Raw genomic sequence first — 17,533 nt, forward strand, 5'->3', positions numbered from 1 at the left:
TTAATTACTTGTAAATCTCATGAGAAAGGGAGACATTACAAAAGAAATTAAGATGAATAGAGGGAGGCTGTGAGATATAACATTAATCAAAAGAGTGTCTGGTAGCATACTGTGGCATTAACAATTCTGAATGGTCGGGATCTGCTACCAGATTTAATCACTAAGATGGATCTTAAGTTGCAATGACCTGAAAGCAGAATTGGCTCAAGACCGTATCATATATCGGACATTTGTTACAATTAAGCGTATAAGCTTATTAAATGAGAATTGTTTCAGTATCGTATTCTACCATTAAATCCGTCATTTCGTTCTTCTGATGATGGTTCCTATACGCAAGGTTAAGGAATTCAATTGTACCGAAACCCTTTATCAGAGTTACCTCTACAGGAGGCTGTCGTGAAATGACTATAAGACCCAGTACCCCTGGCTTGAATCGAATCTTGATCGCCGAACCCTACTTCAGCAAACACGTAATGTGAACGTTAATTAAAATAGCTGACGTTACAACACGAGTCCTTTGGCCGGGATTGCCGTGCAATAATTGGGTTGCGCATGTTCTGGAATCTGCAGTACGAAGGTGCACTTTCAAGCAGTGCACAAAATCATTATAACTGGCAGGGCCGAAGGTGACGAAGACGTACAATGAATAAGTGCTGTTACTTCGTGTTTTGGTTCAACGTTACCATGGTGACGGCTATAAAGGAACGTGGTATGTAGGAGCAGGCAGAGCTCAGTTACTGTAGTGTGGCACTGGTGCACAGCCAAACTCTGTTCCTTGGGCATCCGCTCTCCTGGACTTCGCGGGACCAGACAGCTGCCACATCGTAATGACTTCTGAAAAGATAGAAACATCAGAGTTAGAGAAAATATTAAACAGGACAGATAATAAAGAATAATTTATAGCTGCATGGCTAATTTATTCATTTCTATAAAAGTGCTGCACATGTTCCATTAAGTTTTCGGCTTCAGTAGTGTAGAAGTTATCAGACAACAGGGTAGAAACTGAGAATAGTGGCGGGTCTAAAATGGCAGACGGGTATCAGCACAGAAAATATTAACAGTGACCAGTTCTTAAATAGTAGACAGGTAGTGGAAAAGAAACTATCAATATTGGCTATATCTCAAACAGTAGCCAGCTACTAGCACAGCAAACGTTAATAGTGACCAGGCCTCAAACAATAGCCAGATACTAGCATAAAAAGTGTTAATAGTGGCCAGGCCTCAAACAGCAGCCAGGTAATCAGAATTACTGGGATTTTGAACTTTGTCCAACGGCCGGTATTCTGTTAACTAGAAAACACAGCGTTTCGGAAATTGGATCTGTTTCCGTCGTCAGGTGAGGGGGAGAAACGCCTATTCTGCTGGGTCCCTTAGAAAGATCTAAACTCTGTCATTGGATCAGGTAGCCAGGTAATAGCACCGCAAGTGTTAATAGTGGCTAGGTCTGAAACAGTAGCCAGCTGCCAGCACAACAAGTGTTAACAGTGGCCAGGTCTCAAACAGTAGCCACGTACTAGAACAGAAAGTGTTAATAGTGGCCTGGTCTGAAACAGTAGCCAGCTACTAGCACAGCAAGTGTTAATACTGGCCAGGTCACAAACGGTAGCCAGCTACTAGCATAGCAAGTGTTAATACTGGCCAGGTCACAAACAGTAGCCAGCTACTAGCACAGCAAGTGTTAATACTGGCCAGGTCACAAACGGTAGCCAGCTACTAGCATAGCAAGTGTTAATACTGGCCAGGTCACAAACAGTAGCCAGCTACTAGCATAGCAAGTGTTAATACTGGCCAGGTCACAAACAGTAGCCAGCTACTAGCATAGCAAGTGTTAATACTGGCCAGGTCACAAACAGTAGCCAGCTACTAGCATAGCAAGTGTTAATACTGGCCAGGTCACAAACAGTAGCCAGCTACTAGCATAGCAAGTGTTAATACTGGCCAGGTCACAAACAGTAGCCAGCTACTAGCATAGCAAGTGTTAATACTGGCCAGGTCACAAACAGTAGCCAGCTACTAGCATAGCAAGTGTTAATACTGGCCAGGTCACAAACAGTAGCCAGCTACTAGCATAGCAAGTGTTAATACTGGCCAGGTCACAAACAGTAGCCAGCTACTAGCATAGCAAGTGTTAATACTGGCCAGGTCACAAACAGTAGCCAGCTACTAGCATAGCAAGTGTTAATACTGGCCAGGTCACAAACAGTAGCCAGCTACTAGCATAGCAAGTGTTAATACTGGCCAGGTCACAAACAGTAGCCAGCTACTAGCATAGCAAGTGTTAATACTGGCCAGGTCACAAACAGTAGCCAGCTACTAGCATAGCAAGTGTTAATACTGGCCAGGTCACAAACAGTAGCCAGCTACTAGCATAGCAAGTGTTAATACTGGCCAGGTCACAAACAGTAGCCAGCTACTAGCATAGCAAGTGTTAATACTGGCCAGGTCACAAACAGTAGCCAGCTACTAGCATAGCAAGTGTTAATACTGGCCAGGTCACAAACAGTAGCCAGCTACTAGCATAGCAAGTGTTAATACTGGCCAGGTCACAAACAGTAGCCAGCTACTAGCATAGCAAGTGTTAATACTGGCCAGGTCACAAACAGTAGCCAGCTACTAGCATAGCATGTGTTAATAGTGCCCGGGTCTCAAACAGTAGCCAGCTACTAGCATAGCAAGTGTTAATAGTGGCCAGGTCTCAAACAGTAGCCATGTAGTAGCAACATTTCTGTAAACACAGACTTGGTTCTAAACAGTTGACAGCAAATAGTACATAAATCGTAAAGAGTGGCTGAGTCTCAGTAACAACCGGGTAACAAGAGAGGAATTTAATTGCATTTATTCAAGAGGACGATCATTTGTGTCTGTTCATCCTTCACTGTTAGGTACTAGGATCTACGGAGGCAGTGAAACGTTTAAGCCTGCAAGCGATTTTTTTTTCTTAATGATTTAATGCTGGTCACAGTGGGCCGCGTGGCCTAGCGAATGAACTGTCTTCTCTCTCTCGAACGCTGGGATCATGGGTTCGATTCCCACTCAAGACATGGGTGTTTGTGTGTGCGTTTATTATGTGTTTGTGTCGTCCTGTTTGTATGTAGCGTCCTTGCGGCGTACAGATCCCCCGGCCAAAGAGTCCTACCGTCTGTGTAAACATTATACGAAACCGAAGAAGAGGGCAGGGCCCAACAAAGGGCTGTAGAGCCATTCAAGAATGAATGAATTTGTATAGGGTAATTATTTCTGTGTAGTCCTTTGAAAGTCAACCAACGTTTGGGAGGAATATGGCGCATCCATCTTCGGAGCTCTGATTGCCTCCTGCTTTATGCTGATTTCTTGCTTGGCTTACCCTACCACTCTTAAGATGGGGGTGACGTGTTCCGTGAAACGTCGTTGACTCTCAACGGACTACACGGCGTTATCGGTGTTATACCTCAGAAGATAGAGCTCTTTATAACCACCGCTGGGAGAACCTCAAATCCTTCATAAGTATAATTATTTCCAAATTCCGATATTGAATTAAAATGCTGCAAATATTCGTTTACATCATAGGACTTAGACATCAACCTAGGATTCTATCGTAAGTAGATGCAAGCACAGGAACTGTAAATAGTGCCCCAGGCTCCTTTTCCAGAACTTCTGGTAGTAGTATATAAACGACACGCCATAAGCCGTCCTTGGAAACTATAAAACGTGTCCCTTTCATATGCTGTTTTTTACCAGTATTGAGAAACTATTGTCTTTTAAACACTTCAGCTTGTAAAAAGCTATAATCTGTACTTGATATCCAGGAGAATCTTCACTGTGAGCGTGTCAGACTCTCTTCCTCCTAGATTCCTAGTAATTACTTTTATTTATATGCAACAAGTTACATTTTAACTAAAGAACTAATAAGGTGTCCCAATAATGTCATTGTACTTTACATGATCATACACGTAAAGTTGTACCTGTGCTTAACTCATTAAACACTACACCATGAAGGCGTATGGGGGAGTGGATATATAGATCCGTATTTTCTTGACCTCGGCATCAGCTGAAGGTGAGTGGTCAGCTTCAAAACCCGGCTGCTTTACCCTCGGGAAAGAGCTCCCGGTACCCATTGTATAGGAGGTTGGGTATGGACGACGTAGAGAAGAGAAAATTCTTGACCCTGTTGCGACTCGAACTCCGACCTCTCAGTCTTCCAGCCCGTAACCAGTCGCTATACCGACTACGCTATCCCGGCTCACTTACATGAGCATATATTCAACATTAAATGATTTGCTCACTAAGAGAAGTCTCTTCAGAAGATTTTTCATTCTCTTTTAAGTAATTCCATTTCAAAACCACTAAACGTGCCTTGGTCCCTGAGTGTTTATATCACATTCGGATGCCATGAAGTGAGTCGCTCTGATGATCTTGAACTTCTTATGAAAAATGCGATTTTATATAGCCTACGTACATTAAACTTTAAGGAATATACAACTATAAAGTGCAAGTTTTATCGTCCATTTCAATAAATTATGTCTGCAGGAAAACGAAATGTCTAAGAGATATCGTAACCTGAGAGAAAAAGCCACTGCACAGTTCAATATGTCACATGATATCACATCATGATTTATGCACACAGATTGCCTAGTATATTATTAAAATAGAGAAATGTAGGATATTACGAGTTAAGCATGTAGCTCGGATGCGGGAGCCAAGAAATGAATGCAGTACGTTGCTTGAAAAAAAAAATCTTTGAAAGCGGCCACCATTGTCGTTTAAGAAACAGATTATAAGGATCAGAGATGGTATGAACTGGCTCAGGATCGTATCCAGTGGCGAGGTCTGATTCCGCTACCTCAGCGTGAATATATCTGACATAGTAAGCTGTAGCACTCACCTGAACGTCACTTCTGTTTACTGAAGAAAGCGACAATATCTCAGCGTTGTGAGTCACAGTTTCTGCATTATATTTGGTTCTTATTAAGACGATTGCCATGCGTGTACACGTAAACATGGCCGTATTTATAAGAGATATTCCTCAAATATACATGACGCCATGAATAACCTCTGAAAATACAGTTATAAAATAAAAATATGATTATAAAGGGATGAACATTTATGTAACATGTCAGGTAACAAGCTTCTGTTTAACGATATTTTCTCACCTGTCTAGATTATATTGTAGAAAATATAAATGACCGTTGTATTTTTAACACAAAAAATTAACTATTTTGTTATTGTATCTAATTTTACTACAGTTCAATAATATACGTTTGTTGATTTGTATACACCTGATGATGGCCGTAAACGACCGAAACATGTAGTGAGGCATAGCTGGGTATTGACCTTGATACTCCTTAGTTGTTGTGTTGTGACGGAAAAATAAAGTTATATTTTATAACACAACGGGATACATGAAATGAAGGTTATATTGTAGAATTCTAGGGTAACCGTAAAAGCTGTGTTTGAAAGTTCACTGTCGAGGCCTGTTTTTAGGTAATAACCTAAGGATTTGGGTGAAAGTGAAAACGAGGGCTGATCAATATAGACATTCTTTTTCACCAATATTCGACCCTACTAAGTTCCCACAACGAAGAACGTGTACTAAACCAGTGAACCGTGATCTCATTCTGTAATGAATGTAGTTGTTTAGATTTGTTTTGCTGTCCCTTGAGCTGCGGTGCTGTACCTAGAATTGACCTGTTGCGGTAAGCTGTTTCTTCTTCAGTGCATACAAATATGCAGAGTAACAGAGAGCTGGGACAGCAGGAGGTGGGGTAACCGCTACAGTGCAAAGTTGAGGTGGCACCGGAAGAGGCGAGTTGCGGAACGATTCTCAAGGCCGCTGCCATTGCCGAGAACCTGTATTATTAACCGGCGTATGTGTTATTTGACTGTGTCCAGGAACAATGAAAAACTGTGTGAACAAACTAGCCTCCACCTTACAGCAATGCTAATTGTTCCACGGGGTTGCTCTCGAAAGAGACGTGATGGTGAATTTTCTGTTGCGATAGTAAAGTTGTCCCTGTGCTTAACTAATTAAGAACTATGGCATGAAGGCGTGGCTGTATACACCGTTTCCTTGACCTTGGCATTAGTTGGAGATGAGTGGTCAAATTCACGCCCCGACCGCTTTACCCCCGGTGCGCATTGCACAGAAGGCTGGATAGGCCTCAGAGCCCATCTGGAAAATACGGAGAAGTGACAATTCTTCACTCTACCGGGACTCGAACTCCAACCCCTCGGTCGTCCAGTAACACGCCTATTATTTTAATACAAATTCAAAACGGGCATAAATTGCAGTGTATTTGCTTGTTTTACATTCTCTGGCATGCTGGAAATGAAATTATGCGAAAATGTTCTTTTGGTTTCGCCATGTCTGTCTTTGTCTATGTCTGTCTGCCCGTCTATCCGCATGTAACAAGTCAAGAAACGTTGAACCTAATGTCTTGAACACTTGTGTTCTGGAAGTTCTCTAACACCTGTCGAAAAAATTCTGATTAGAGACAAAATCGGACAATAATACGCCAAACAATAGCTTTAAATGTAAATAAAAAACAAGCTTCTAAGATCCAGTGCATTTTCCCTTGTATATCTTACGTTTTCTGCGTATTGAAACAAAAAGAAACGAACACACCTAACCGTTATATTACGTGTAGATTCCATAACTTGTGTAGCTGTACCGTTCAATGAGTTCCTTTTTTTACAGAATGGGAAAATATTTGTGAAACACCACATGGAAACTTGGCTGTATTAAGAGAGGCCGGATGAGGTGCATGTCTGCAAGGCTAGAAAAAGACTCCAAAAGAAAAAAATCCTCGACAAATAGTATAAGTTTACTCTTGGGGTTGTCACAGTTGGACATTTGAAAGGAGAACAATGGCGATCAAACCGACTGAGTCTGAGTGGGGAGAACTGTATTGCGTTCATCACGTGACAGTTTTTCTACTTAAAAACAACATAAACGGTGAAGATTATGAATGAAATAATAGCAGAATGGAAGAAAACCCGAGGATGTACAAGTCAACTCTATACGAGCTCCCTGATGAACTTCCAGTGAATATGACATCATTTCGTCACTGTAGGGTTGCAATGCGTGAACAGCTTACAGACGCTGCGTCGTGTTTGACAAATATATCCCGGAATGATAATACCATGATGTGTACCTAACCTTGGTCACGCTGCTTAAGATGGTGCTGCTCCTGCTTAAACCGAAGAGGAACATCGTTACACGTAAGTATATATTTACTCTAGAAATTGGTAAAATTTTCATAATTAATTCTGTAGCTTAATAACTTTCCAGTCGGGGCAACAAATCTTTCAACAACCGCCCCTCATAAAAGGGTATATATATGTAAAAAAGTAAAGCTATCCCTGTAACAGGTCGTGAAGGCCCATAAGTTTGAGACGTTGAGGGTCCCACATTATCAAGACAATCGGCTCAAAGATGGCGTAAGGTTGTCAGCCTTACTCCCCAGGAAAATTATTTAATTTCTGGTACTCATTTCTGTTAGAGGCTTAGTCGACCCCAGGGCCATAGTGCGGCTGGAAGGATTAGGTAAACTGAAAAAAATCTAATGCCCTCATCAGGACTTGAACCCGCGACCTTCCGACTTGTAGCAACTACGCTACCGCATATATGACAGAATGTTATCTTTCACCAATAGTACGAAAAATACACACCATATTCTTAATACACAACTCTTAATGCACAGAAATTAAGTGGAATCAAATATTCTTGTATTTTTTATGTTAAAAGATTTCAAGTAGGACTGATCTTGCGAACTAAACAAAATTATCACGTCAAAATATAAAATACTGTCCTGAATAATACCAGAGCTTCTTGGTTGTAAAGAATATATTTTCCGGTGGAAATAGTCTCCAAATAACACACAATGTGCCGCGAAAAGTGTGCAGACTTCGGGAAGTTCTTAATTAAATAATTTTGAGCGAGAAAGCATTCCATCAATATACGCTCCACTCATGACGGCCACGAAGTTGAGGATATTGCAAGTTCAGTAGTGACCGAAACAACAATTATAGTCGCCTACTTCACAGCTCTTTTTAAATCCGCAGTAGGTCTAAACGCTCAGACTAATAATTTGTTGCCTTTTTAAATACACTGCACATTCCATTATCAACGCAGTTCGTTAAATCGCAAAACAGTCTGCGTTCCTTCGACAATAAATGCTGACACTGTGTACCTTTGACTTCGATATACAGAGTAATTGTGAATTATTGTCGGGGTACCGTGACTTATAAACGGAAACACCGGCAATACTTTAGAATCACCCAGTATTTTGTAGTTCGATTTTTTATTGAGACGGTGGTCCTACAAAGAGCTTCAGGTCTGTGCTCTGTGATTTGTGCAATAACTGAAACACGATGATAAGTTAATTTCTTTTCTTCGTTCTCATTCTGCATAGCGACGACCTCGTGTGACCCCAAAGATAAAAACTGAGATACGTGTGATCCGGGGACTCGGTGGCCAGTCACGTGGTTCACACACTGACCATTTATTGGAGACGAAACTCAAAATGGAGTTTGCCGTGCATATCTTCTACTATTGATGGAGTATAATTAGACAGGTAAAGCTATCCGTGTAACAGGCCGTGAAGGAGACATCGAGATTCCCACATTTTCTAGACAATCGGTTCACAGATGTCAGTGAGTTTCTCAGCGTTGCGTGCCAGCCGATCTTTACACCTCAGAAAGATTCCTGGTACTCATTTCTGTAGGGCTGAGTAGACCCCAGGGCCATAGTTAGGCTGAAAGAATTACATTTATGGGACTGAAAATGGTCTTAGAGGCAGAGGCAGACGTCTGCGTAAGTGACGGCGCTTTCCTGTTGAGGAAGTTACATGCAGTGCCTAAAGATGTCAAGCACTGATACGTGTGAAAATTAATCACGAACCTACAATATAGTAATTTCCTTTACAGTGCCATTTGGTTACTTCCCCAGGACATTTGCCTCTGAAACAGAGCCTACCTAGTTCTGTGTATGACCAGGTATCAGTGACTAAAGAACTGGATATTTTTAGTCTACTTTTCTTATATAAAAATATATGGAGGCTTATGAGATCACCTTCTTGTCTGTCTATATGTGTCTGTACATCTGTTTGTGTATTTCCTTTAATTTATATGAAGCTTATGAGATCACCAGGGGGCACACGGTAGCGTAGTTGGTTGAGGCACTATGCTACAAGCCGGAAGGTCTCAGGTTCGAGTCCCGATGAGGTGGACTTTTGATCTAAACCTTCTATCCGCTATATGACCCTGGGGTCGACTCAGCCTCTAACAGAATTGAGTACCAGGGCTCTTCCTGGGGGTAAAGGGCGGCAGGAGCGTAAGGCTGACAACCTTACCGCCATCTGTGAGCCGATTGTCTAGGAAATGTGGGACCCTCAACGTCTCACAGCCCTATGGGGTTCCATGGCCTGTTACAGGGAGAGCTTCCCATTTAAAAGATCACCTTACTGTCAGGCTGTCGGTGTGCCCCCCCCCCCCAAAAAAATTGTTTTGTTTCCTATGAAGTCTGTGTCGTATAAAACGATAGTAGGCGATTAATTCTTTCCAGAACTTATTGTTTTAATTAGATACGGGAGGTTTGCAGTGATAGTTGTCCGGATATTCAGATATTCAGCCGTGCTGAACTTCAATATAGCCCACTTCGTAGCCACAAACGGGCATTATCACGCATATGACAAACCGTTAATAAGTTATAAAAAACAGACGGAAGAAAAGCTTAATAAACCGCAAAAGAGCCGTTGGGAATTTTATATACAACAATATAGGGTACACCTTTTGTAGTCCTGTCATATAGAGGCGCCACGAATTCATTCTGATGGACTAAGCCCACACATATGTCAAACACGTATAATTCGATGCACTATACGGCTATCCACCCAGCAGTTCAAAGGACATACGGAATGAACTACGGGAGACAATAGTTGGAACATATGTAAGAATAACGTCAACATAACAATGACGTTGAATGACGTAGTAGATGGGTAAAACTTTCACACACACACACCACACTCAGTCGTTGCCCACAAGAGGAGGAAAAGTTTCTCCTGCGCCTCCTCTTGCACCGTACAGGCAGCTCAATCGTGACCTCAGTCCAAATCAGACTTGCTAAAGTGACCTCAAGAGTCATGTGCACAGTGCATTAATGGTAAGGACTGCCTACAACTGTCGACTCGACCCGCGCGCGGTTGTGGTACACACGTAGGAAGCCTTCAAGGCTCTAAGCCGCGATTGGCTAACCAGAAACACTATTGCATGTAGGAGCGACTTAGTATGTGGCTCGGCCGAACCGTCACTTCACCAGAAGATGCCGATCTGTGAGGAGAATAGAAAGAGGGCAGTCGATTAGTTCAGCAACTGTTGCAGTAACCATACTCTGCGTAGTGATATTAACGTAATCACGTAATCAAAATGACGGTAACGAAAAAAGAATTAGCTTCTAGCGGCACTAAAGGTAAAACAAAAACAAGTGTTAAAGTTAAGGAAACCTCAACGGCAAGTGCCAACAAGTCGGAATCGAGCAAGAAACAGGCGTTCACAACTATGGTAAAATCATCAACTTCAGCCATTACCAAGGGAATGCAATCTTCTTTCGCAGGAGCCAGGACTTCTTCCTCGTCGGCTGTAAAGGAAAATCAAACCAACGGTGAGACATCCGCTCGGCTTATTGAGAATGAAGGAACGGCCACAAATACATCTGTCGTGGTCACCAATGGGACTTGCGGTGACATCAAAAACCCATCAGATGCTTCGACTAAGTTGATTATTGCTGAGTCCTCTGGTGGTGTTGCCAATGGTACCGTGTCATCAGCTGTTACAGAATCTGCTACCAGTTCGACTACTGTTACTAAATCCAGTAGCAGTAGTAAAGTTATAGAATCGGTGTCCAGTAGCTCGTCAACGGTAGTCACAGGAGGAACCACCGAGTTCGTTACAACGAGTGAAAGCCAACACCAAAAAGGAACTACCGGTCAACATTCCACGCTTGCCACTGCCCAAACCCTGACAGAAAAATCAAGTGCAATCAACCAAGAAAAGTTATCGGCGAAACAGGAAGTCTCTGCAGCTTCAGAATCTGTAAGTAAATCTTCCAGTACAGTTAACAAGGAGCTTGCTTCATCCAGTTGCAATACTGCTAAGTCGCTCGTTAATAAAACATCTTCGGATATTCAGAATATCCAGTCGAAACAAGAACTGGACGAATCGCTTGCTATCGCTGAAAATGTTAAAAATTACGTGCAGGAGTCCTCATCTTCAGTAACTCAGGTGTCACGAAGTAAATACGAGTCTGTGTCAAGTTCCTCAACTTCGGAAGTTGTAATATCTCACACTAAACAATCTTCAAGCGATCTGAAACAGCACAGCCAACAAGACGCATTAGCAACCATCAGCAGCCACCATTCTGAATCGGTTGATAGTAGTCAACAGCATCAACTTGCCATGGCAACAGCAACAAGCAGTGTTACTCAGGGCCTCACCACATCAAGTTCATTGGAGTCAACTCTAAAGTGTGTGTCCAGTGGCCAGTCTTCAGAAGCGGTGGAGTCCCTCAGCCAACAGAAGTTAATTAGTGCAGACTCTGCTTCATCAATTCAACAGGGCGGCTCTACAGTGCAGCATTCAACAACTGTCGTCACTGAAAACGTTCAAGGGTCTAAAGCAGCTGTCAACGCCACCAGCAGCACCAAAACTACATCAAAGTCGAGCAAGAAGTCTGTGACCAGTACCGACAGTAAAGATACAGCCAACAGGGCGGACTTGCAGTACAAGTATTCGGGACCCATCAAGGAGCAGTGCATCTGCGAGCTCTGCACATGTGGGTGAGTACAGTACAGCCCTATTAACCTCAGAGATATGCCGGCCCATGTATGTACGCATTAAAATAAACGCAACCTACACTATAAAACGAACGATCCAGACTAAGGCAAGACTCGAACTAGAAGTACAGGGGAGTGGGGTGAGTCCAGCTGGGTCCCCTCGGCACGTCGGCCACTGATTCGCCTATTGTACGCGCCCCGGGTAATTATGATGATTGAGAATTTGGTGGAATTAAGATTGGCAGGGGAAACCGAAGTACTCGGAGAAAACCTGCCCCAGCGCCACTTTGTCCACCACAAATGCCACTTGACCAGACCCGGGCTCGAATCCGGGCCGCCGCGGTGGGAAGCCAGCGACTAACCGCTTGAGCTATGGCGCGGCCCGGTATCTCACTTACCCATAGCGTGTGTTATCATCAACAACGTCATCGTCATCAGGGTGCGGGGTAGCGGTGCGATAAGACTCTTGGCTCCTGTTGGTGAAGTGCTCGAATCACTTGTCGACGGGCCAATTTAATTCAGGGTTTTCATGGTTTTCCTCAGCCCCTCGTGTGTAAATGCCGTGATAGTCGTGATAAACTCGATTAGGCCACAACCTCTTCTTTCCAAATCCTTTCAAATTCCTCCGTCGCCCTACCATTCGACGTCTTGTAGACTAGCTATTAACAGCGTCGAAAATTAAACCGCAAAACTAATTGTTGTTATAAGGACTGGACAACCGGGTTTAGGTTCCCTGAAGGGCATGATGACCTCAACGCGAATACATTTAGGGCCCACCCAGTCTCCTGTCCACAGGTATCGGCGGTTCATTCCCCCGAGCGGATGGAGTGACCGGAAAGTCAAGCCGACTGCTGACTTCCATCATGTGTCGTGGAAAACCCTGTGAACCCTAAAGGTCATTTTATTATTAAAATCCACTTGTTACATCATAGAAAAGTGCCGGGATAGCACAGTCGGTAAAGCGACGGGCTACCGGCTTGATGGTTGGGATTCGATTCCCGGCAGAGGCAACATATTGTTTCTTCGCCAGTGTTCGACTGGGCCCACCCAGTCTCCTATCCAATGGATATAGGGCCGGAGGTATTCCGCGAGTGTTAAGCGGCCGGGGCGTTAAGCTGTCCACTCACCTTCATCTAGTGCCGAGGTAAAAAATGATGAAGCTAGAACTCCACTCCACCAATCATAGTGTAGTGCTTAATTAATTAAGGAAAATAGAAACTTTTACCTTTTTACTTAGTGGGTGTATCCAGATTATTTTCGTGAAAAGTGAGTTCATAGTAAGTTCTTGTGTAATCCATGCTATTCATTTCGCAGTCCAAATAGTATCTACGAGTTTCTCGACACCAAAACTATGTGCAGACTAAACAGACTCGTCCTCCAGCCGCACATTAATAATGCCCATGATGCATCATATTCGTGTGAAACAAGAAAACTTATTTTTCGGTGCCACAAATTTCCCGTGTCTGCATAACAAAATTCCCTGCAGATGACTCCCTAACAGTTACTTTATCACGACATTTGGTGTCATAGTAAGACTGGACCGGAGCTGATTCGCATCTGTGATATACTCGGTTCGAATTCCGATTCATTTCTTCCTTCTACTACTGAGTTCTTAACATATTGTTTCAGCCACCTCAAATGTTAATACCGTAAAAGGATACTGACTACACTGCAGTATGTGCGATTTGGGAATCGATGTTCGATTTCCAGCAGAACCACAGCATTCAGACTGACTCTGGGGCTCACCCACCTTCCTTTCTAATGGATACTGAAGTCTCCTTCCCAGGGTATAAAGCGGCAGGGGAATATACTGACAGCTCAACTCCTATAGAACCAAGGTTAACTGGTTTGTGTGTTGTTTATTTCACGATGCTGTCAGTGGCGTAGCTTACGTCTACCACTGAATGGTAGGGCGATAGTAATGAATTGGAAGGGGTGTGGAAGGAATCGCTCGTGGCCTTATTTAATACACCGCCCCGTTATTTCATTAAGAGACTGAGGAAAACAACGAAAAGGCTCAAGGTATCCAGGCCGATATTCGAACCGATCAGTGTAGACTAGTGTAGCGTAGTGTAGACTAGACTGCATCTTCTTGGTTAATGAAGCATAGGGATTTTACCCGTAACTGTAGCATCGAATAAGAAGAGTAGATTATCTTGAAAGGATACATAGGCAACAGGTAGCAGCCTCCCTTAAATTATACTGTGCAGACATTCGTCTAAAGATAATGAGGAAAACCGCGAAAATCCTTGCAATAATATTATTATTCTTCCATCTACTCCTATCTCTTCCTTACGAAATTTTCTCCAGCCTCTCGTTACTTTCTCCTTGGTAGGTCGAAATATCTTTCCTCAGCCGCCTGTCCTCACACATCCCTACTATATAAGGTAAGGTAAAAGTAAAGCTGTTCCTATAACAGGTCGTGTGAGACGTCGAGGCTCCCACAGTTTCTAGACAATCGGCTCACAGATGGAGGTAAGGATGTCAGACTTACGCGCCGGCTGCCCTTTACCCTCCAATAAGATTTCTGGTACTCATTTCTGTTAGAGGCTGAGTCGACCCCAGGGCCATAGTGCTGCTGGAAGGATTAGGTAAATTGAGAAACCCTATGGCATCATCAGGAATCGAACCGGTGACCTTCCGGCTTGTAGCATTAGTGTCTCAACCAATTACGCTACCTTCTTCCCTTAATGCGAGAGAGACGTTTCAGATACATAGAGAACCACTCGTAAGCATAAATCCTGACACACCGGCAACGGTATATACCTGGTTCACGTCATGCAGCATAATGAAGTGCCGGTCACAGTGGCCGCGCGGTCTAAGGCAACCTCATATGAATATCGTCTCCACGCTTACTGAGGCATAACGGTTCGATTTCCGCGAAGGAGAACACCAGTGTGTCACGAGACACGTGAGCATGTTCACAGACCCTTCCAGAATCTCGACTTCCAAAGGTAAATGGATATCACGGTATTTCAGGGGATGTGTCACGGTTTACACAAAAAACACGTCTCGTGTTTACAGATGTGTCACGTTTCTAGGCAACCAACATCCTGGTAGACGTGACGAGGCTTAACGCTTTAAGATCCAGTTGAGTTTCAGCTGATATCTTGTATCGTTGGCTAAGATGGAAACAAAAAGAGTACATGTTATGTATGGCATTTTGTTTTCATGGCGGAGAAGAATTAAATTTAGACCCCCTGGGTTGTAACACCGTCTGCCGGGTGGATGCCAGCGTTTCGGCGGCATATACTGCCACTGTCGTCACTTATACACTGAACATGAAGACAACAGGTTCCTCTAAACGTTGGCAACCACTTTCAAGAATACATGGCGCCCTAACTCAGGAGATCACAACCTGAACAGAGAAGCGGTTTTGTATCTTTATATATAGAAAGAGTACTCGTTCTTCGCCCGGGTTACGGTTTTTTATCAATATCGCAGTGTATATACTATTTATGGTTCTACAACCCTTTGGGCCTTCACTGTTTTTTTTCAGTTTCTTAAACCTATACACAGTCGGTAGAACTCCTTGGATGGAGGATCAGCCCATCGCAAGGCCGCTACTTACACACAGAAAACAGCATGAATCTATTAATCCATATACGTATATAAGTATACAAGCCCCTAAGGCTTGCAAAATGTTGTTAGTAACTGTGGGCCGCACCGCCAGGCGACAGTGAGAGATACCAATGTTTCAGTCGACATTGAAACCTCAGTCTTTATCATAAACAGATTTCCATTATTGGTGTTGTTCACATTCGGCAAAATCGTGATTTAATTCCTCGTGTATGGGAGTAGACGAGTGGAGATTTTCTCTTTGAAAACTGCAGATAAAGATGCGAAACGTTTCCTTTCGAAGGTTCCACCCGTTTGTTGCGTTTGAAATCGTTCGAAATAATGTCTATTTTTTTTATTGCTAGTGGGGTGGGACTAAGTCCCTTGAACTGCGGCCATTTCTGGCCAATTGTACCAGCCCCAGATGATAGTTGAGGGTGACTGTGGAGCAATTGGTGGAATGAAGATTAGCAGGGGAAACCGAAGTACTCAGAGAAAACCTGCCCCAGCGCCACTTTGTCCACCACAAATCCCTCTTGACCAGACCCCGGGCTCGAACCCTGACCACCACGGTGGGAAGCCAGCGACTAACTGCCTGAGCTATGGCACGGCCTAACTTTGTATCTAATAATTTCACGTTGAAATTGCAACGTGCTATAGGGCATATAGTTTTTAAGCCGGAAATATTTTAAGGAAAACAGTCTCCATAAATTCTTAACCATACATCTCCCAGTAATCCATTTAGGACGTCTTGTATTATTCCACATATGAGCTTTCCAAAATGTACGTATTTGTCTGCGGCAGAATACTTGCAGGCGATAAAGAAATATGATAATCGATTCGCGGTAACCGTGGTCATGACGTCAGCTAACAGAAATTTCGTGTTCTCTTATGCTCCACGTATGAACTCGTCCGCCTCTGTCTCTCTGAAATAGGACTGCATTCATATCACATCAATCAACGCTCACAACAAAACACATTTTGCAGTCATTCATCTCAGGCAGAGTTTTCCTGGGAAATGCGGGGTAAGTCCGAAACATAAAACGAACATTTCTTTCCGTTATATTAACGCAAAAAAATGGACGTTATGTCTCTGAACTGACATATTTTAACAGTAAAATTATTGTGCTTTTTATTCTTTATTTAAAAATAAAGTAACGGCCCTTTATTAAAATGTACAAGTATATGAAAGATTTTAGACAAATATCCGTTTATAGTAACACAAGAATATGAATTTATAAGACATTTTCCTGGGCCAATATTTTATGGTAGTGAATCATGAGCAGTAGGAAGAGCTGGTGGGGGTAGGCGGATATCAGCAGAATTGTGTTTCATGAGAACTGTGGGCTACTCGTGTCCGGATCGTAAAAAGGAACTAATTTCGAGAGAGAAGTGAGAATTCCTCAAATAACGGAACTGACAGTACAGTACAGAAGAGCTGGAAAGAACACGTGACAGGATGAATCCTGATAGCATTCCAAGAAGGATTCTAAGGCATCAGCCAAAATGAAAAATAAGTTTGTGAGGACCTCTGAAAGGATGGAAGACTCCTGTGTTGTAATATCGTAACAGGTCTCAGCAGCCTTAATATCTAAAAGGCTGATGAAGTTAGCGACTGAATATAAATATGGCATCGGATTACAATTAGTGCCGTTTATTTGCGCACTTTTGGCACACGCCGATCACGGTGGCCTCGCGGTCACAGGCAAAAAAATGTTTCCCCCCCCCCACACACACACACTACAATGCTGGGGGTTCGAATTTAACTCGAGACATGGATGTCTGAGTTTTTTCTTTGCTTATGTTGTATTGTGTAAGTAGCGGCCTTATGACGGGCTGATCCCCGTCCAGGGAGTTCTACTAACTGTCTGTAAGATTTATAACTTCAGATCAATTCTGAATGGGAACAGGCCGGGGCCCTCATACGTTAAAGAATGAAGACGAATTCTGACAGTTACCATTGCCTATTACGTAATTCAAGGGGAGTCCAGGCCCGTGTGGATTAATTGTAAAAGGTGGGTTGAATAGCATCATCACAGAGGAACACTGTACTGATCCTCGGCAAGAAACTTAGTATCTGAGTTCGGTCTGAACTCAGTTCTTGAAACCGTGTCTTTCGGGGGATTAGCCCATTCCATGCAGCGCTCTGAAACCAGTTAATAAATACC

At 43.1% G+C, this 17,533-nt stretch overlaps 1 protein-coding gene across 1 annotated transcript in view; it reads left to right on the top strand.

The window, feature by feature from the left end:
* Nucleotides 1–7,154: 7,154 nt before the first annotated feature.
* The window catches only part of LOC111867757 (titin homolog), a gene marked incomplete at its 3' end in the record, with an annotated part of 71,076 nt that continues 60,697 nt past the window's right edge, over nucleotides 7,155–17,533 (top strand). Inside the window, 2 exon segments of the mRNA XM_033752850.1 lie at nucleotides 7,155–7,197; nucleotides 10,589–11,810. Coding sequence (XP_033608741.1) covers nucleotides 7,155–7,197; nucleotides 10,589–11,810 — 1,265 coding nt within the window.

The sequence above is a fragment of the Cryptotermes secundus genome, unplaced genomic scaffold (genome assembly GCF_002891405.2).
Source record: "Cryptotermes secundus unplaced genomic scaffold, Csec_1.0 scaffold580, whole genome shotgun sequence".
In the NCBI taxonomy this organism is placed as follows: domain Eukaryota; kingdom Metazoa; phylum Arthropoda; class Insecta; order Blattodea; family Kalotermitidae; genus Cryptotermes; species Cryptotermes secundus.